This window comes from Gorilla gorilla, chromosome 4, assembly GCF_029281585.2.
Source record: "Gorilla gorilla gorilla isolate KB3781 chromosome 4, NHGRI_mGorGor1-v2.1_pri, whole genome shotgun sequence".
In the NCBI taxonomy this organism is placed as follows: domain Eukaryota; kingdom Metazoa; phylum Chordata; class Mammalia; order Primates; family Hominidae; genus Gorilla; species Gorilla gorilla.
In genome coordinates this window covers 30,615,320-30,630,854 of record NC_073228.2, presented here as the reverse complement: position 1 = coordinate 30,630,854, position 15,535 = coordinate 30,615,320, and the positions used below count along the sequence as shown (strand labels likewise).

At 48.9% G+C, this 15,535-nt stretch overlaps 1 protein-coding gene across 9 annotated transcripts in view; it reads left to right on the top strand.

Annotated features, from left to right (window-relative positions):
* BCAS3 (BCAS3 microtubule associated cell migration factor) overlaps positions 1–15,535 on the top strand; it is a 709,394-nt gene that overhangs the window by 681,328 nt on the left and 12,531 nt on the right. For 8 of the 9 annotated variants that reach the window (XM_019027610.4, XM_019027611.4, XM_019027606.4 and 5 more), the window contains one exon: positions 3,587–3,754. In XM_019027610.4, the coding sequence (XP_018883155.1) occupies positions 3,587–3,754 (168 nt within the window). Of the gene's footprint in view, positions 1–3,586; positions 3,755–6,993; positions 7,185–15,535 lie in introns of those variants that run through there. The other variant, XM_063706217.1, reaches the window with a different exon arrangement.

Below are 15,535 nucleotides of genomic sequence, written 5' to 3'. Positions count from 1 at the left end.
GTGTTGCTGAGGGAAACAGTGTGTGAGCTGACAGAATGAGCTCCAAGCTAAGAATTAGAAACCCTTGTTCCAGATCTGTTGCTCAGAGACTTTGAACATGTCACTTAACTTCTCAGAGCTTCCAGTTTCACCACCATAAATGGGGGACAGTACCTCTATGACCTCTCAGGATCATTATGATAGTCAGAATTTATGATGATGCCTTAAGTGGTATAAAGGCATACGTATTTGTCATTAAGAACATATACATGAACACACCCATTACATACAGAACACTCACTATGTGTCAGGTCTTTTACATTTATCTACTGCAGTCCTCACAACAGTCCTATGTGGTTGTATTGTTTTTCCATTTTTATGGATGAGGAATCAGAGACGCATGCCTGGAATCATACAGCTCACGTGTTAGTCTTTCTTGAAGTCCAGGCCTATTTCCATCCGCCACTATGACACTAGCTCATGATTCTTTTCTCGTGCGTACTGTTACTTTATCCCTTAAAATATTACATATCCCTCTGGCCTTTACCATCTCTTATGGACTGGGCCCAACATCTTACCCTAACCTTTCTTGCTATAACATTGATTGATTGATTGACTGATTGAGTGATTGACTGAGAGTCTCACTCTGCCACCCAGGCTGGAGTGCAGTGGCTCAATCTCGGCTCACTGCAACCTCTGCCTCCCAGGTTCAAATGATTCTCCTGCCTCAGCCTCTCGAGTAGCTGGGATTGCAGGTGCCCGCCACCATGCCCAGCTAGCTTTTGTATTTTTAGTCGAGATGGCGTTTCACCATGTTGTCCAGGCTGGTCTCAAACTCTTGGCCTCAAGTGATCTGCTCACCTTGGCCTCCCAAAGTGCTGGGATTACAGGCGTGAGCCACCGTGCCTGGTCCAATTTCTTTTGTTTGTTTTCTTCCTGCTTTGGCTTTTGATATTCCTCTTGGTCCCGCTGTCAGCCCACCTGCCTTAACCTCTGAACACAGTAATGCAAACATTAACTGAGCTCCTTTCTAGAGACAGACCTCCTGCTCTTGTGAAGTGAGAAAACAAATGGTCATTCTCTTCCCAATTTTCCAGGCTCTGAAACATCTCTGTCCATAAGAAAGCTGAGTGTATAGCAGCCAGGTGTGGTGTCTCACACCTGGAATCCCAGCACTTTGGGAGGCCAAGACAGGTGGATCGTTTGAGATCAGAAGTTCAAGACCAGCCTGGCCTACATGGTGAAACCCCATCTCTACTAAAAACACAAAAATTAGCCAGGCATGATGGCACATGCTTGTAGTCCCAGCTACTCGGGAGGCTGAGACACGAGAATTGCCTGGACCCAGGAGGCAGAGGTTGCCGTGAGCCAAGATCTTACCACTGCACTCCAGCCTGGGCAACAGAGTGAGACTGTCTCAAAAAAAAAAAAAAAAAAAAAAAAAAGTTGAGCCAACAGGGAGGAGGAGGGCCCACGTTTTCTTGTTATCATCAAGTCCTTGCATCGCATGCGACCCTTCAGAAAAATGATGATGCTTTAGCACTGTAGCACTAGATCTTGTCAAATAAGGTCTAGTGGGGAAGTGCTGGAAGTGGGGACTTTGCTTAATCTCTTCACTCCTGTGAGACAGGGCAAAGGGTTATTCATTCTAGTTTAGAGATGGAAAAGGAGCTAGAAGGACTGGCTGTGCATCACGCAGTGAGTCGGCAGCAGAATCAGAAGCTTAGTGGATGTCAGCAGTCCTGTGTGTCCCTGGGGAGCTAGGCACCTGGGAGTTGTTGCTAAGGGTGGTTGAGTGTTGGCTCTGAGCTTGGCACTGCCAGTGCACAGCTCTAGCACAGTTCAGGCCTTGGGAGAATTATCTGACACCCAGCCGTGCACCCCCAATTTCCAGAGCCTAGCTTACCAGATCTACAGCCTGACCCTACTTGATGGAGAGAGGTGGCAGAGGGAGCTCCCCATTCTCAAGTCCTACCTGACAAGCTGACCCCAAGAAACCCACTCCTAAGGTGGGTCTCTTCTTGGGGAGATGCCCTTATAGATGCTGCCCATTCTCCCAGTGTCAGGAATCTTCCCTACAATTAGGTACGAGATAAATCAAAACCAAACTTGGCTGACGAAATTCAGGAGCCAGTAGTGACCCTTGCCACACATATAAATCGCAGCAGGCTGGCCAAGGGCCTTTGTCTGGCCAGGAGAGTTCAGGATTATCTGGCCCTCTTTGCTGATGTATGGAGTCACCGGCTGTCAGAGTGTTTACTAACGGTTATCACCTCAATGCTGTGGCCATTATCAGAGGCAGGGCCGCCTGCCGAGGCTGGGGCTCGCACCCTCTCCATTACCACCTGTCATTGGCAGGGAGTGTGTGCTGACACTGCCCAGCCCTCACTGCCTGGCGAAGATAGTTTCTGACGGCTGATCAAAGAGGAGAAGCAAGGCCTGATAAAGAGTGTGTGTTTCGTGTACTTTTAACTTTGGGAAACGTTGGCATTTGCATTTTTTCCCCATCTTCCCGATGCTGGCAGGAACCAAGCCCAATAAATGCAGTGGATTCAGTTACCTAATCGCTGGGGAAATGGTATGTGCTTAAAGCAACAGAGCATGACTATAATCTCCTTCCAAGAGAGAGTGGATGAAATAAGCTTTCACAGAAGACTTGCTGTATAATAAAGTAGAATAATTCAAATTCGGACTTTGAAGTGATCTCGCATGTAAGATCTAATCTTAGCGTTCAGCAGAACACCAAAGACGTTTTGGAATTGGGGAGCAGCTTTGGCTTAAGGACAGACCCTTGCCGAAGATGCTATCACCCACCTCCTTGCTGGTATCCCCCAAAGTAATTCCCTGGTTGTTCATATGCCCTTGGGTAGCTGGGAGACCAGGTAGTGAAGTAGAACGTGTTCTCAACTGAGGCATCAGGAGAGCGAGTTCTTGGACCTCGTCTGCCACAGACTTGCTCTTCCATCTTGGGCCATAACTTCTCTGAGCTCCAACTATAAAATGAGGAAGTTGGTTATAGGTTATAGAATATAATGGTTAAGAAAGCTTTAAAAACATTAGGCTATATAACCCCTTCTTTAAATGAAAATTTATTTATTTATTTATTTGTAGAGACAGGGTCTCGCTCTGTTGCCCAGGCTGGTCTCAAAGTCCTGGCCTCAAGCAGTCTTCCCGCGTTGGCCTCTCAAAGTGTTGGGATTGCAGGTGTAAGGCACCACTCCCCGCCCTAAATGAAATTTTAGATGGAATCCCATTGTATCAAAAAGAGGAAAGTAGGGATCCGTTTGGGTTGAACCTGGGAAGGGGGTTGCCTTCCCCGTCCCACTTCTTAAGGTGGTCCCTGAAGACCAGGGGAACCCCGTAGCTCCTCAGAAACAGTTGCGAAACCACCAGCCTCAGTGTCACGGAAGTCACTCGAGAGGTCTGCACTCTCTCAGCGGCATGAGCTGTTTCTCCTGCGCTACCCAGTCTGTTCGCGGCGTGCTTCCATCCTACAGGAAGGCTACAATGGACCCTGGGTATGGAGAGGAGCGGGTGGGAGGTAGACAAGAACGGCCTGCTCCCTGAAGGTGTGGACTCAACGTCAGATGTCCCGTGTGTGCCACAGGTACCTTTGACCGGAGCGTGACCCTGCTGGAGGTGTGCGGGAGCTGGCCTGAGGGCTTCGGGCTGCGACACATGTCCTCCATGGAGCACACGGAGGAGGGCCTCCGGGAGCGACTTGCCGACGCCATGGCCGAGTCACCCAGCCGGGACGTCGTGGGATCCGGAACAGGTAAAGGTGTCATCAGACTTCTAGCCTGATTTGGTCAGGACCAGCACCTGTTGGTGCAGAGCTTCTTTGGAATCGTTTGTGGGCATATGTTTGTTTTTGCTGTTGGTTTCTTTAGTTAGCACTCCGGTGGCTGTCTGTTTGAGGAGCTCTGGTGTTGGGAAACCCTGTGTAAAGGGGAGCTCCCAGTGGAACTGCCCCTCCCACGTGGAATACCACATGCAGGATTGCCATGATCAACACCACTGTGCAAGTGGCTCCCAGAAGGACACTTTCCTCCTTTGGGGGTGTCCCCACGTCTTCCAGCAGCGCTCAGGCACTGAGTCCTCAGGTTGTACCTCTTCAGACACGCTGCAGACTTAGAGATTGGCAAGTCTCAGTAGGGCCTGCCAACCTGAGCGGAGTAAGCATGAAGCAGGCTGGGCTGGTTTCAGCCCCTACCAGCTTTTCCTCATGCTGCCTTTGGCCTTGCATTCTTGCCTCTGAGCGAGTCCAGCAACTAGGGTCTGGGTGGCTTCCTGCATCCCAGAGCAATCAGAAGACATCCTTAAATGATGAGTGAGCCCTGGCCCAGGCAAGTGCATGTTCATGTGCGCACACACGCAAACACACACACACAGCATGCACTCAGGAAAGCCACCGATCATCCATCTCCAGTACAGCTGTAATACAGCCTGCCTCTCCTTTCCAAAACCCTTCTTTGTTCTAGATAGCTGTGCTGTTAGTGACTGCCCTAGCCCTGCTTGTGTGCTGACAGAGGCTGCCCCAGCAGGCCTCTTCCCAGCTTTCAGAGGGAACTTTCTGTTGGGTGCAGCTGACTCTGGCTAGAGGCCTTTTCTCTCCTGCTTGCCTGAGTCCTCTCAAGACTCTGTCACTCTGCTGTGCACTGCTCCGTTCCCGCTCCACATGCCTCCCTGGAAAGAACCCCAGTAAGGAGAAACTTACAACCCTGGGGCAGGCGCTGATCAGGACCAGCAAGATTCAGAGTCAGAGCACTGAGGCAGGGCTTGAAATGTCTGACATCATCACACAGTCCCACTTCCCCGTGGCTCCTCCAGATCTTTAGATGTTTAGGTTTATAGTCAGGCGTTTCCCTCACCCATCCCCATGCCAGTCCCTCTGTTCCTTCACTAAGATGTGTCATCTCCACAGCACTAGCTGTGTGGCCTGCCCATGGTGCTCCTGTAATAACTGGCAAATGAACAGGATGGAAACGATGGGTGCAAGGGAGGAAGAGGAGGAGCTTGGCTACATGGGTAGCATGTCATCATGCCATTGTTCTCCCAGCTGGACCCAGAGATGAGAAGCATTTACCAGGGCTTGACTTCGCTTCCCCTGGAAGGGGGCCTAAGTGAGGAATGTGGCTTACGGCACAGCCTTTTGCCTGCATCTCTGGGGTCCCTAGCCAGCCTCGGCTCACATAAACCAGAGCCCGGTGCCACTGGACTCATCCCCGGCAGCCTCCCTCTTCCGAGGCCTGGAGGAGCTCCTGGGTGGCTCTTCTCTCCCACCGCCTTCTCAGGAGTCCCTTGGAGCATCTCACTGTCATCCGGCAAGAGGATTTGAAGGTGCATTGAGTCACAGCTGTGGAACTTCAGCCTGGCATAGTAACCTGCACAGCCCTGGCAGCAATGCATCTGCCAGACAGCTGAGGGATTCAGGAGAGGCTTTGTGGCCTTAAGCAGGTTCATGAAATTAAAAAGAATAAAAAAAGAGAAAGAAAGAAAGGTAGAGGAAATTAAAACTGCATGACCCACAGGTCAGAAAATAGGAGACTCCCTTTTTTTTTTTTTAGCAGAGGGATTTCATTGTCCTCCCCAAACTGTCACCAAAAGGAATTTAGTTGGTTTTCTCTGACCATATTCGATGTATGTTTTATTTTTAAGAAAAAACTTTTTCTTTTTTTGTGTTTTTTAAGGCGGAGTCTTGCTCTGTCACCAGGCTGGAGTGCTGTGGCACAATCTTGGCTCACTACAACCTCCACCTCCCAGGTTCAAGCAATTCTCCTGCCTCAGCCTCCTGAGTAGCTATGATTACAGGCGCCCACTACCACGCCCAGCTAATTTTTGCGTTTATGATAGAGACAGGGTTTCACCATGTTGGCCAGGCTGGTCTTGAACTCCTGACCTCATGATCCGCCTGCCTCGGCCTTCCAGAGAGCTGGGATTACAGGCGTGAGCCACCATGCCCAGCCTAAAACTACCCCCATTTTAAAGGCCAGTAAGCAAAGCAGATGTTATGGAAGTTACCCAGTTTCCATGGCTGAGAATCACTTTTCACATTTTCCAACTAGAGGTAAAGCATCAGCCTGGTAGTGCAGCCTAGGACTTTGAAAGGGCACCCTGGTACACCCGTGCCCAGGTCAGCCTACTGCCCGGAGGTAGTCGGGGAAATACAGTGCAACGTGGGTAAGAATTTCCAGCAAGCCACTCTTTGCCCATAGCAACATCTCAGTCCCCCTCTTTCTTCCCACAACTCTACTTCTCTAGGTGGCTTATAGGACAAATGAGGTATCAGCAAGTGTTTGCCTCTGATAGGTCCTCTGATGCACCAGAGCTAAGTCAGTTCCCTTAATGCTTTGCAGCAGGCACCACATGTGACACAGCAATTGGGATCCATGGCCTCTTTATCAAAGTATGAATGAAGCACAGAGACCAACTGAAAACTTGCTCTCATGATCCCTGACACAGAAGCCTATTCTATAGCACGCCTCACTGTTACATAGGTGTAGCCAGCCTTGATTTGTGGATTTCTGTAATGTAAAAACTCCTATTATGGCCAATTTCAACCTGTCACACGGTGTCAGCTAGCTAACAGAGGTTCTGGAGATGTAACAGTCTGTGCACTCCAGCACCTGGCTGGTAAGCTGTACCCTAGGGCAGGTCAGTTCCCCCCAAAGTAAAGTGAAACCTTTTCAAACCTCACTATTCAGAGTGGTCTGGGGGTTGAAGGATAGCTTTGGTCAAAGGATACACAGTTTCAGTCAGATGAGAAGAATAAGTTCAAGAGATGTATTGTCCAGCATGGTGACTCTAGTTAATAACAATGTATTCTTGAAAATCACTCAGAGAGCAGATTTGAAGTGTTCTCGACACAAAAAATGTTAAGTATGTGAGGTAATGCATGTTAATTAGCTCGATTTAGCCATTCCAAATGTATACATATTTCAAAACACCATGTTGTACATGATAAATATATATAATTTTTATTTGTCAATTTAAAAATTTTTTTTTTAAAAAAAGTATGGTCTTCAGACCCACAACAGCATCCGTAGACCCACAACAGCATCCGTAGCCAGGCGCTGGTGAGAAATGCAAAGCCTCAGGCCACGCCCAGCCCTGCTCAGCCGAGGTCTGCATTTCAGCAGGATCCCTGTGCATGCTGAAGTTTGAGAAGGTCAGTTTTAAATTATGGTTAACTTATAAGACAGATGGCAGTTCTTTGGTCCGTGATGGATGCTGACCAAATAGTTGAATTCAATCACCTATGTGATTTGCAAGTCCAGTTCTAAGATAACTGGCTGAATTGCATTTTTGCTAATATCCTTCTGCCCCTTGCCCCTGTCACCCTTCCATCTTTCCATTCGGCAAACTCCAATTCGAGCTCAATCCAACTCTGCTCTTACACCTGGGTTCCTGAAGAAAGAGCACTTATTATTCCAATTGGTGCCTCTACAGATCCGTGGTCTCTACTCTCCACTGGAGCCTGCTCTGTGTTTTCCTCATAGCCCCGCCCCCACTCTCAGTTTGCACCCATCTTTTGCAGCAGAAGCCAGTGCCTAGCGCAGTGTCTGCGATAGAGACGCAGAGACGATGAATTCTTACTCAGCCTCTGGCTACTTCTCAGTCCTTTTCTTCTGTCGTCCTTAGGCGTATTTCTCAAGGCCTTGTCTTGGCCCTGGTCTCTTCTCTCTCAGTACCTGGCAATCTCTGCTTCCATGTCTCCAATTACTATCCATAAACTGAAAATTTCCAAGTTGGCTTTGTCTCCAGAACCATCTATTCAGCTACCTATTGACATATCCACATGTCTACGAACTGAATTCCTCTCTTCGGGCCCTTTCCTTCTCTCGAGTTTCCCCATCCTGGTGTCCAAAGCCCTTTGAGACCAGCCACTGCCCTCGCTCCAGACTCATCTCTTGCTGCCCTGGGCCAGCTCCAGCCAAGCTAAACTCCCAGAGGGTCCCCAAGCATACGCAGTCTCTTGCCCGCGAGGCTTCTGTGCATACTTTTCCTTTTGCCTGGAATGCTGTCTCTCAAAGCCCCCTCCTCTCTCTGTTACCCCCCTCAAAATAACTTGACTAATTCCTGCTTAGCAGACATTCCTTTCAATATTGCCTTTTCTAGAAAAATAGAATTTTTGAAGTAAACAAAACATTGACTTATTCCAACTGTTTTGTGTCTAGGTAAAGATATAACTTAATACCAGTAAAAAAGCTTTTTAAATAAACACCTGTGTACATATTAAGTACATTTTCTCTTTCGACTTTAACTCTTTCAATAACTGTAGCTGCACCTTGTCTTTCTTTTTAGTGCTCTCACACATCTGATATCAAAAGCCCAGGCCTTATGCATGGGTCCAGATCCGTGTGTAAAGTATTCCTTTTTTTTTTTTTTTCTGAGACGGAGTTTTGCTCTGTTGTCCAGGCTGGAGTGCAGTGGCATGATCTCGGCTCACTGCAACCTCCGTCTCCGGGTTCAAGCAATTCTCCTGCCTCAGCTTCCCGAGTAACTGGGACTCAGGTACCCACCACCATGCCTGGCTAATTTTTGTATTTTTTAGTAGAGACAGGGTTTCACCATGTTAGCCAGGCTGGTCTCGAACTCCTGGCCTGAAGTGATCTGTCCGCATCAGCCTCCCAAAGTGCTGGGATTACAGGCATGAACCACGGTGCCTGGCCCCTATTTAAAGTATTCTTGATGCATCTCTGTTGCAGGAAGTGTCTGTTTGCTACTGTTAACATTTTTTTTTTCTCTGTCACCCAGACTGGAGTGCTGTGGCACGATCTCGGCTCACTGCAACCTCCACCTCATGGGTTCAAGCAATTCTCATGCCTCAGCCTCCTCTCCTCAGGCCCTTTCCTGAGTGGCCAGGACCATAGGCATGTGCCACCATGCCCAGCTAATTTTTATATTTTTAGTAGAGACGAGGTTTCACCATGTTGGCCAGGCTGGTCTCGAACTCCTGGCCTCAAGTGATCCCAAAGTGCTGGGATTACAGGCATGAACCACGATGCCCAGCCCCTGTTTAAAGTATTCTTGATGCATCTCTGTTGCAGGAAGTATCTGTTTGCTGCTGTTAACTTCTTCTTTTTTTTTTTTTTTTTTTTGCTCTGTCACCCAGACTGGAATACAGTGGTGCGATCTCGGCTCACTGCAACCTCCACCTCATGGGTTCAAGCCAATCGCATGCTTCAGCCTCCTCTCCTGGGGCCCTTTCCTGAGTGACTAGGACTACAGGCGTGCGCCACCATGCCCAGCTAATTTTTGTATTTTTAGTAGAGACGGAGTTTCACCATGTTAGCCAGGCTGGTCTCAAACTCCTGGCCTCAAGTGATCTGCCCACCTCAGCCTCCCAAAGTGCTGGGATTACAGGCATGAACTGCAGTTCTGGCCCCCATTTAAAGTATTCTTGATGCATCTCTGTTGCAGGAGTATCTGAGTATCTGTTTGCTGCTGTTAACTTCCTTTTTTTTTTTTTTTCTCTGTCACCCAGGCTGAAGTGCAGTGGCACGATCTCGGCTCACTGCAACCTCCGCCTCCAGGGTTCAAGCAATTCTCATGCCTCAGCCTCCCAAGTGGCTAGGACTACAGGCATATGCCACCACGCTCGGCTAATTTTTGTATTTTTAGTAGAGACAGGGTTTCACCATGTTGGCCAGGCTGGTCTCAAACTCCTGACCTCAAGTGATCTGTCTGCCTCAGCTTCCCAAAGTGTTGGGATTACGGGTATGAGCCACTGCACCCGGCCTGCTGTTGACTCTTAAGTGCTCACAGAGTCAGCTCTCAGGGTCCGGGAGACTGTCTGTTCCCCGTGACTGTTCCTTCCTGCGGCCCCGGGCTCACTGATTCTTCTTTACAGTGACAGCATTAAAGATAGGAAAAGGCTCCATCTTTTCCTGTCTGCCATCTCTTTAACAGTCTCTGCCCTAGCCAGAAGTAGTTATTCTTGGGGATAACATAGTGGGCTCAGTCTTTGCCTCTTACCTTCTGTCATATACATATTTTACTTCCTGACCTAGTTCACCCACATCTATAACCCTTCACAAAACAATATTACAGCCAGTGCATTCTAGTACTTCCTTTTCTTCTATTATTCTAAGAATTATCTTGTACTTTCTATTTTATTTCATTTTTTAAAAAATGCACTCATGACCCACTAAAGTGATTTCACAATACATTGGCGAATGGCAATCTGCGCTTTGAAAGTCAATGCTCTAGCTTGTTCACCTAAATCCTCTGAGTTTTCCCATTTATGTATTAATTACTCTGCAGAAAATGCTTTAAGATTATGTTCAACTAAAGCTCTTCCAAAGATTTCTGTCAGAAGCTACTTTTATGTACTGAAAGGGCTGCGCCTTTCTTTTTCTCTTGTTAACATAAAAAGCACACTTTGAACATTAGGCAGTTTTTAAGTGATCATGGGATGGTTTCAGCAAGTTAATAACAAATATTTGTTGATTGCTATGTTTTGCAAAAGATGACCTAAAAGCACTATTCTTGTGTGTGTGTGTGTGTGTGTGTGCGCGCGCGCACATGTGTGTGTACTAATAAAGTCTTTCATTTTAAGACCGTAAAAAGTAAGCTCCCAACAAATATGAGCTGTTTTTACTGGAGTCGATCAGATATGTACCAAATAACTAATCCAAATATCTCAGTGTATTGGACCCCTCTCTTGCCTCTAGAATCAGCTCTTCCAAAGGGCCTTGGAACTCCTGCCTGGGTCAGTATGGAGGGCTGGGAACTTTTTCAATCTAAGGCTACATTTCCAATAGGGATCATATTAGCCCCATCCCATACCAGGTTGCCACATGATCAGATGACAATAATTGTAGGCACCAGTACCATGCGTTAATTATCTTTTTTTTTTTTTTTTTTTTTTGAGATGGAGTCTCACTCTGTCACCCAGACTAGAGTGCAATGGCACAATCTCAGCTCACTGCAGCCTCCACCTCCCATCATGTTCCAGCGATTCTCCTGCCTCAGCCTCCTGGGTAGTGTGGATTACAGGCATGCGCCACCATGCCCAGCTAATTTTTGAATTTTTAGTAGAGACACAGTTTCACCATGTTGGCCAGGCTGATCTCAAACTCCTGACCTCAGGTGATCCACCCACCTCGGCCTCCCAAAGTGCTGGGATTACAGGCGTGAGCCACCACACCGGGCCAATTATCTTTTAGCCATCCCTACTCTCTGGTCAGTCTCATTTTAAAAGCAGATAATTGATTTATCAGTATTCGCTACAGAAAGTAGTTGACCACATTTGACTTTGCAGACATTTCAGAAGATGTGGTGGTGGTTAGAATTTTCTGCATCCCACATATTTTTAAAATCTGCAATTTAGAGAGAACTTTATCCAGTCCAGCCCTAGGGGTAGATAGATGCATCCTACTGGCCCAACTCATTGCAAGGCCATGGAAATAGGAACTGACAGTGTTGCCCCAGGAAGCTGGAGAAGTGACATTTACATGTGTTATGTGGGCCTCTCAGGTCCGTTTCCCAAACCTGAGATTCTCTGATTCTAAGTGAAAGGTGAGCCTCCTTTATGGGTCCTGGGTTAGCCACGCTGTTCCTGTCCTAAGCAAACCCGGAGGTCGTGTGAGCTGAAGATGCTGCCTTCACAGGGCCATCGTGGCTCATAGCCTCGTAGGTCCCATTCCCTGCTTCCCTACCACACACAACCACCAAGCTGCTTTGATCTTTCCAGAGAATCTTCTCTCCTCTTCCTACAGCCACTCTATCAGGCAAACTGGTATTTACCCCAGATACCCGGGAAGGGTTAGTCTTTCGGCCTCCTGAAAGTAGGAATCGCTCTCCTCTCCAGGATCCCCAGTGTGGCCGCCCATGAGACCCAGTCTTGTCTTTTAATTTTTTCCTCCAAGCCTTACCTCTCCAACTTCCTGGGTCCCCTTCTCAAGATGCACAAGGGTGATTCATCTGTGCAAGCCATAGCTTCTGGCTTGGTCTGGCTCTCTTGCCAAAGTCTCTAGGCTTCTCTGGGTAATATCTCTGATTGCCCACTGCTCCTAAAATTGCACCTGTCTCAGCAAATGCTATCACCCAAGCAACTTAGCCAGAACCTAGGGCTTTTCCTCTGCCTTATCTAATTGGGCCCTGGAGTTTTCCTCCTTCTACAGCATCTACAAAAGTTCTCTCAGTGTCTTCTCTTAATGACCTCATCAGTGGCCCAACGTGTTCTTTCTGTGGTTGGGGCAGGCAGGGTCTCTATCGGTATCTGCCAGTTTCTTCCCCAATAGGCTGGAGAAAAATAAGAGAGACAAGTTTCCTGCCCTCAAAGAGATTAAAGCCCCAGAGGAGGCCACAATACTGAACGGTGGGTCTGTTTCTCTCTGACTTCTACCCCCAGCTTCCCACTGGGCCTCCCTAGCTGAGCTGGACCAAGTGGAAGTCAGGAGTGCTCCCCTGCCCACAGGGCATGGTCTTTCTAGGATGCAGAGGCAAAGCTGGAACTCCCCAGTGCCTAATGCCCTGATTGCTGAGGGTGAGAGAAGAAAGTGTCCCCAGAGGCACAGGGCCACCAGATAGAGGGCCCAGTCCCACCAGCAGGTCACAAGCATCCCTACTCGGGACAAGAGGGAGCAGCTGCACCAGCGAGACTGTGGGACAGCCGGTGGCCTCGGCAGGGGTGGTGTTGTTGGTGTTGCTATTTGTGTCTCGGTTCAGTGTCGGATTGCCTATTCCTAGCTATTTTCCACTGGCAGGAGAGGCCAAATCTGAGAGTCCTTTCAGTTCCCAGCACCAAGCTCCCGCTATTGGGAAGAATGTGGTGTTTTTTTCCCCTTTTCGATGGGATTTGAAGCCCTCATCAAGAAATGGGGTAAACCTGTGACCCTGGGCAAGTGCCTTTCCCTCTCTGGGCCAGTTTCTTCCTCTGTGACACAGTGTGGGGAGGAGGAGCTAGTAAATGTAGTAATCGTTGGCCTCCTATAACTCTGATGTCCTGGCTGCTGCAGGGAGCACTCGGTCTCTCTCTTTCACTCCTCTCCACGATAGCAGTGGCCACACCTCCCGTGGGACTTGTACGCCTAAGACTCTGCCTGCCACATAAATGTCCTCTAATTGTCAGAGCACTGCCAGGTAGACCTTCCCCTCTCCAGTTTACAAAGGAGGAAACGAAAGATTTGACGTGAGAGTATAACTAAAAGGTGAGGGATTAAAATAAGAAATCTGGGAAGAGGTTCCAGTTATTAAGATCCTGCCGGTCTCCCATGGTCTGAAGCGTTGGAGTTTTATCAGTTATTCTCACCTTTTATTCAGAATAAGTGGGGATCCAGCAGAGGAAGGGGACTGTCACTAGCAGGGCCTGCCTTGACTGCCATTGCACTTCCCTGCTCAGAAAGTGTCCAGGCCTGCACATTGCACCCAGGCTCGTTGCCATCATGTTTCTGTCTCTTACAGGCCTTCCCCACCTTCCCTTCCAGCCTGACCTCCCACCTCCCCTTCTGCAGTAACCTCTGCATATTTCACCTCCTCCACCTTCTTGCCAATATAGGATCGCAGCATCCCCAGCATGCACCCTGTTACCTGGCCCTGGTGCATGTTGGTCACCCCTCAGGACTGCTGCCCTCCCATCCTGCCCAGTCGTCGTCTTAGGCCAAGCTCAAATCTCACCTCCTCTGTGTTGCTTTCCCTGACCATGAAGCCAAATGTGTGCAACTCTCTCTGTCTCTGAATTTCTGCACCACCTACTTGCTGGATACTTGGCCCTGGGCAAAGAGTGTATGCTGCTTTTTCCATTAACTTGCTCACCAATTCCCTTCGTTTTGCGATTGGAAAAGGGCCGGCCCTGGTGGTCCCTTCAGCCCCTCCCTCACCCATACTCCCACGAGTGTCTTGACCCACTACTGGTTCTTTGAACTGAGTCTCAACCACCTTTGTTATCCCCAACCACCAGCCTTCTCCCTGCCCAGCAACCAGCACTGGAAGGAGAGCCAGGCTGAGCCTCAGTTAATGTTTGTTGAGTGACTGGATGGGTTTCTGCGGCCCCTGAGAGGTAAATGAAAGCCAGTCAAAGCAATGGGAATAGTTATTGATTAAAAGTCACACTTGTTAGTTTCTGGCCAGGTCTCAAATCTGATTCTGGGTAGATCATTTCCCCCACCCCACCTTTGTCACTAAGGCTACTGGAAGCCCCGCCAGGGGCAGAGCTGTAGTGGGAGTGTGGGCTGAGACTCTCCTCTGCATATTTCTTAGTTGTCTAAAGTCACTTTTCAACTCTTTCACCAAGGCACAGTGATTCCTATCAACAAGGAGGAAGTGCCAGTGTGACCTCTGTGACCCTTCAGAGTCCCCTCTCCAGGTGCTGCCCCAACATGAAAGCAGGAATTACTGTGGAAAGGCACAGGCTTGGACTGAGGGGCTGGGGGAGGGCTGTTGGACCCCCAGAGCCAGGCTCTCCTCTGGAAGCATTAACATAGGTAAATGGTTAACAAAAGGGAGGATTTCTCCGTTCCTCCTCCTCTGCCACAGTATTGACTGTTAACCACTGACCTTTCTGTGAGGTGTGAGATTCTGAACAAAGTTGAACGCGGTCATGGATGGTTAAATTCCCACCTTTCCCTTCTGCCCTTGCCTCTGCCCCTCTGCCTTCTCGAAACATGGCCCGAGATGTGGAGGCCACCCCCTGGATGTGGTGGCTGCTGAGAGAGGGAGACACACTTGCTCACAGAAAATGAAAGTTGGCAATGACCCTCTGACCCTTTAGGAATCCAGAATCTTGCCTCCTAGAAGCCATAGAGCACTGTACCAAGAAGGCCAAGCCAAGCCAATCCGACTGAACTTAACGGAGAAGTGAAGTTCCCTAGTAGAAGAAGGCATTTTGGAGCCTATCCTGGAAACAGCTTTCCAGCCTTGGCCTTTTACTTATTTCTTCCTGCCCACTCCTCCTCCCACGTCACCCCTGCCCCCAGGGACCTGCCGGCCCACTGCATAAGACATTTTTTAATTTGCTGGCAAAATCCCCCAGCACCAGGCTTCGCAGCCCTCCCCTGTTACCCGCATATGTTTTATGGGGTGTAGCCCGCTAGCTTGCAGTTCCACCCCTCTGCACCCTTCATTGAGTTTTGGGAGAAGCGCCATCCAGTCGTGTCATTTGTTCAGGATGACTTTTCCATTCCGTGCCCGCTGTGTTCGTTTTCCTGGAATGTTCCCATCATCTCCCAGCTCCAGTTGGCCAGGGCCAGCGTGCCATCTCCATGCTGTTGTGTGTGACTGTTTGGTGGTGACCCGAGGGGTGGGTTGGTGGAGTATGAGCCTGGGCTGGGTCCTTATAAGGCCTGGAGTTTCTTGGTTTCATGCGTTATCCATCCCCGACCACTGAGAGCTGAGTAGGATCCTGTGGTTAGTGCCCTTGAGCTGGTCTTTGTGACCTTTCTCTAAGCAGCCCAACCACACACTGCCATGCAGCTTTGAACTTCAGACCTGGTTTCTAAATCCATGGAAGCTGAGAGGAGGAAGAAAATCTGAGGGGTTACCCAGGATGCCGGCTTTCTCTCTACATCCTTCCCTACCCCAGCCCTGTGCAGCAGGCAGGAGTGTAGGAACT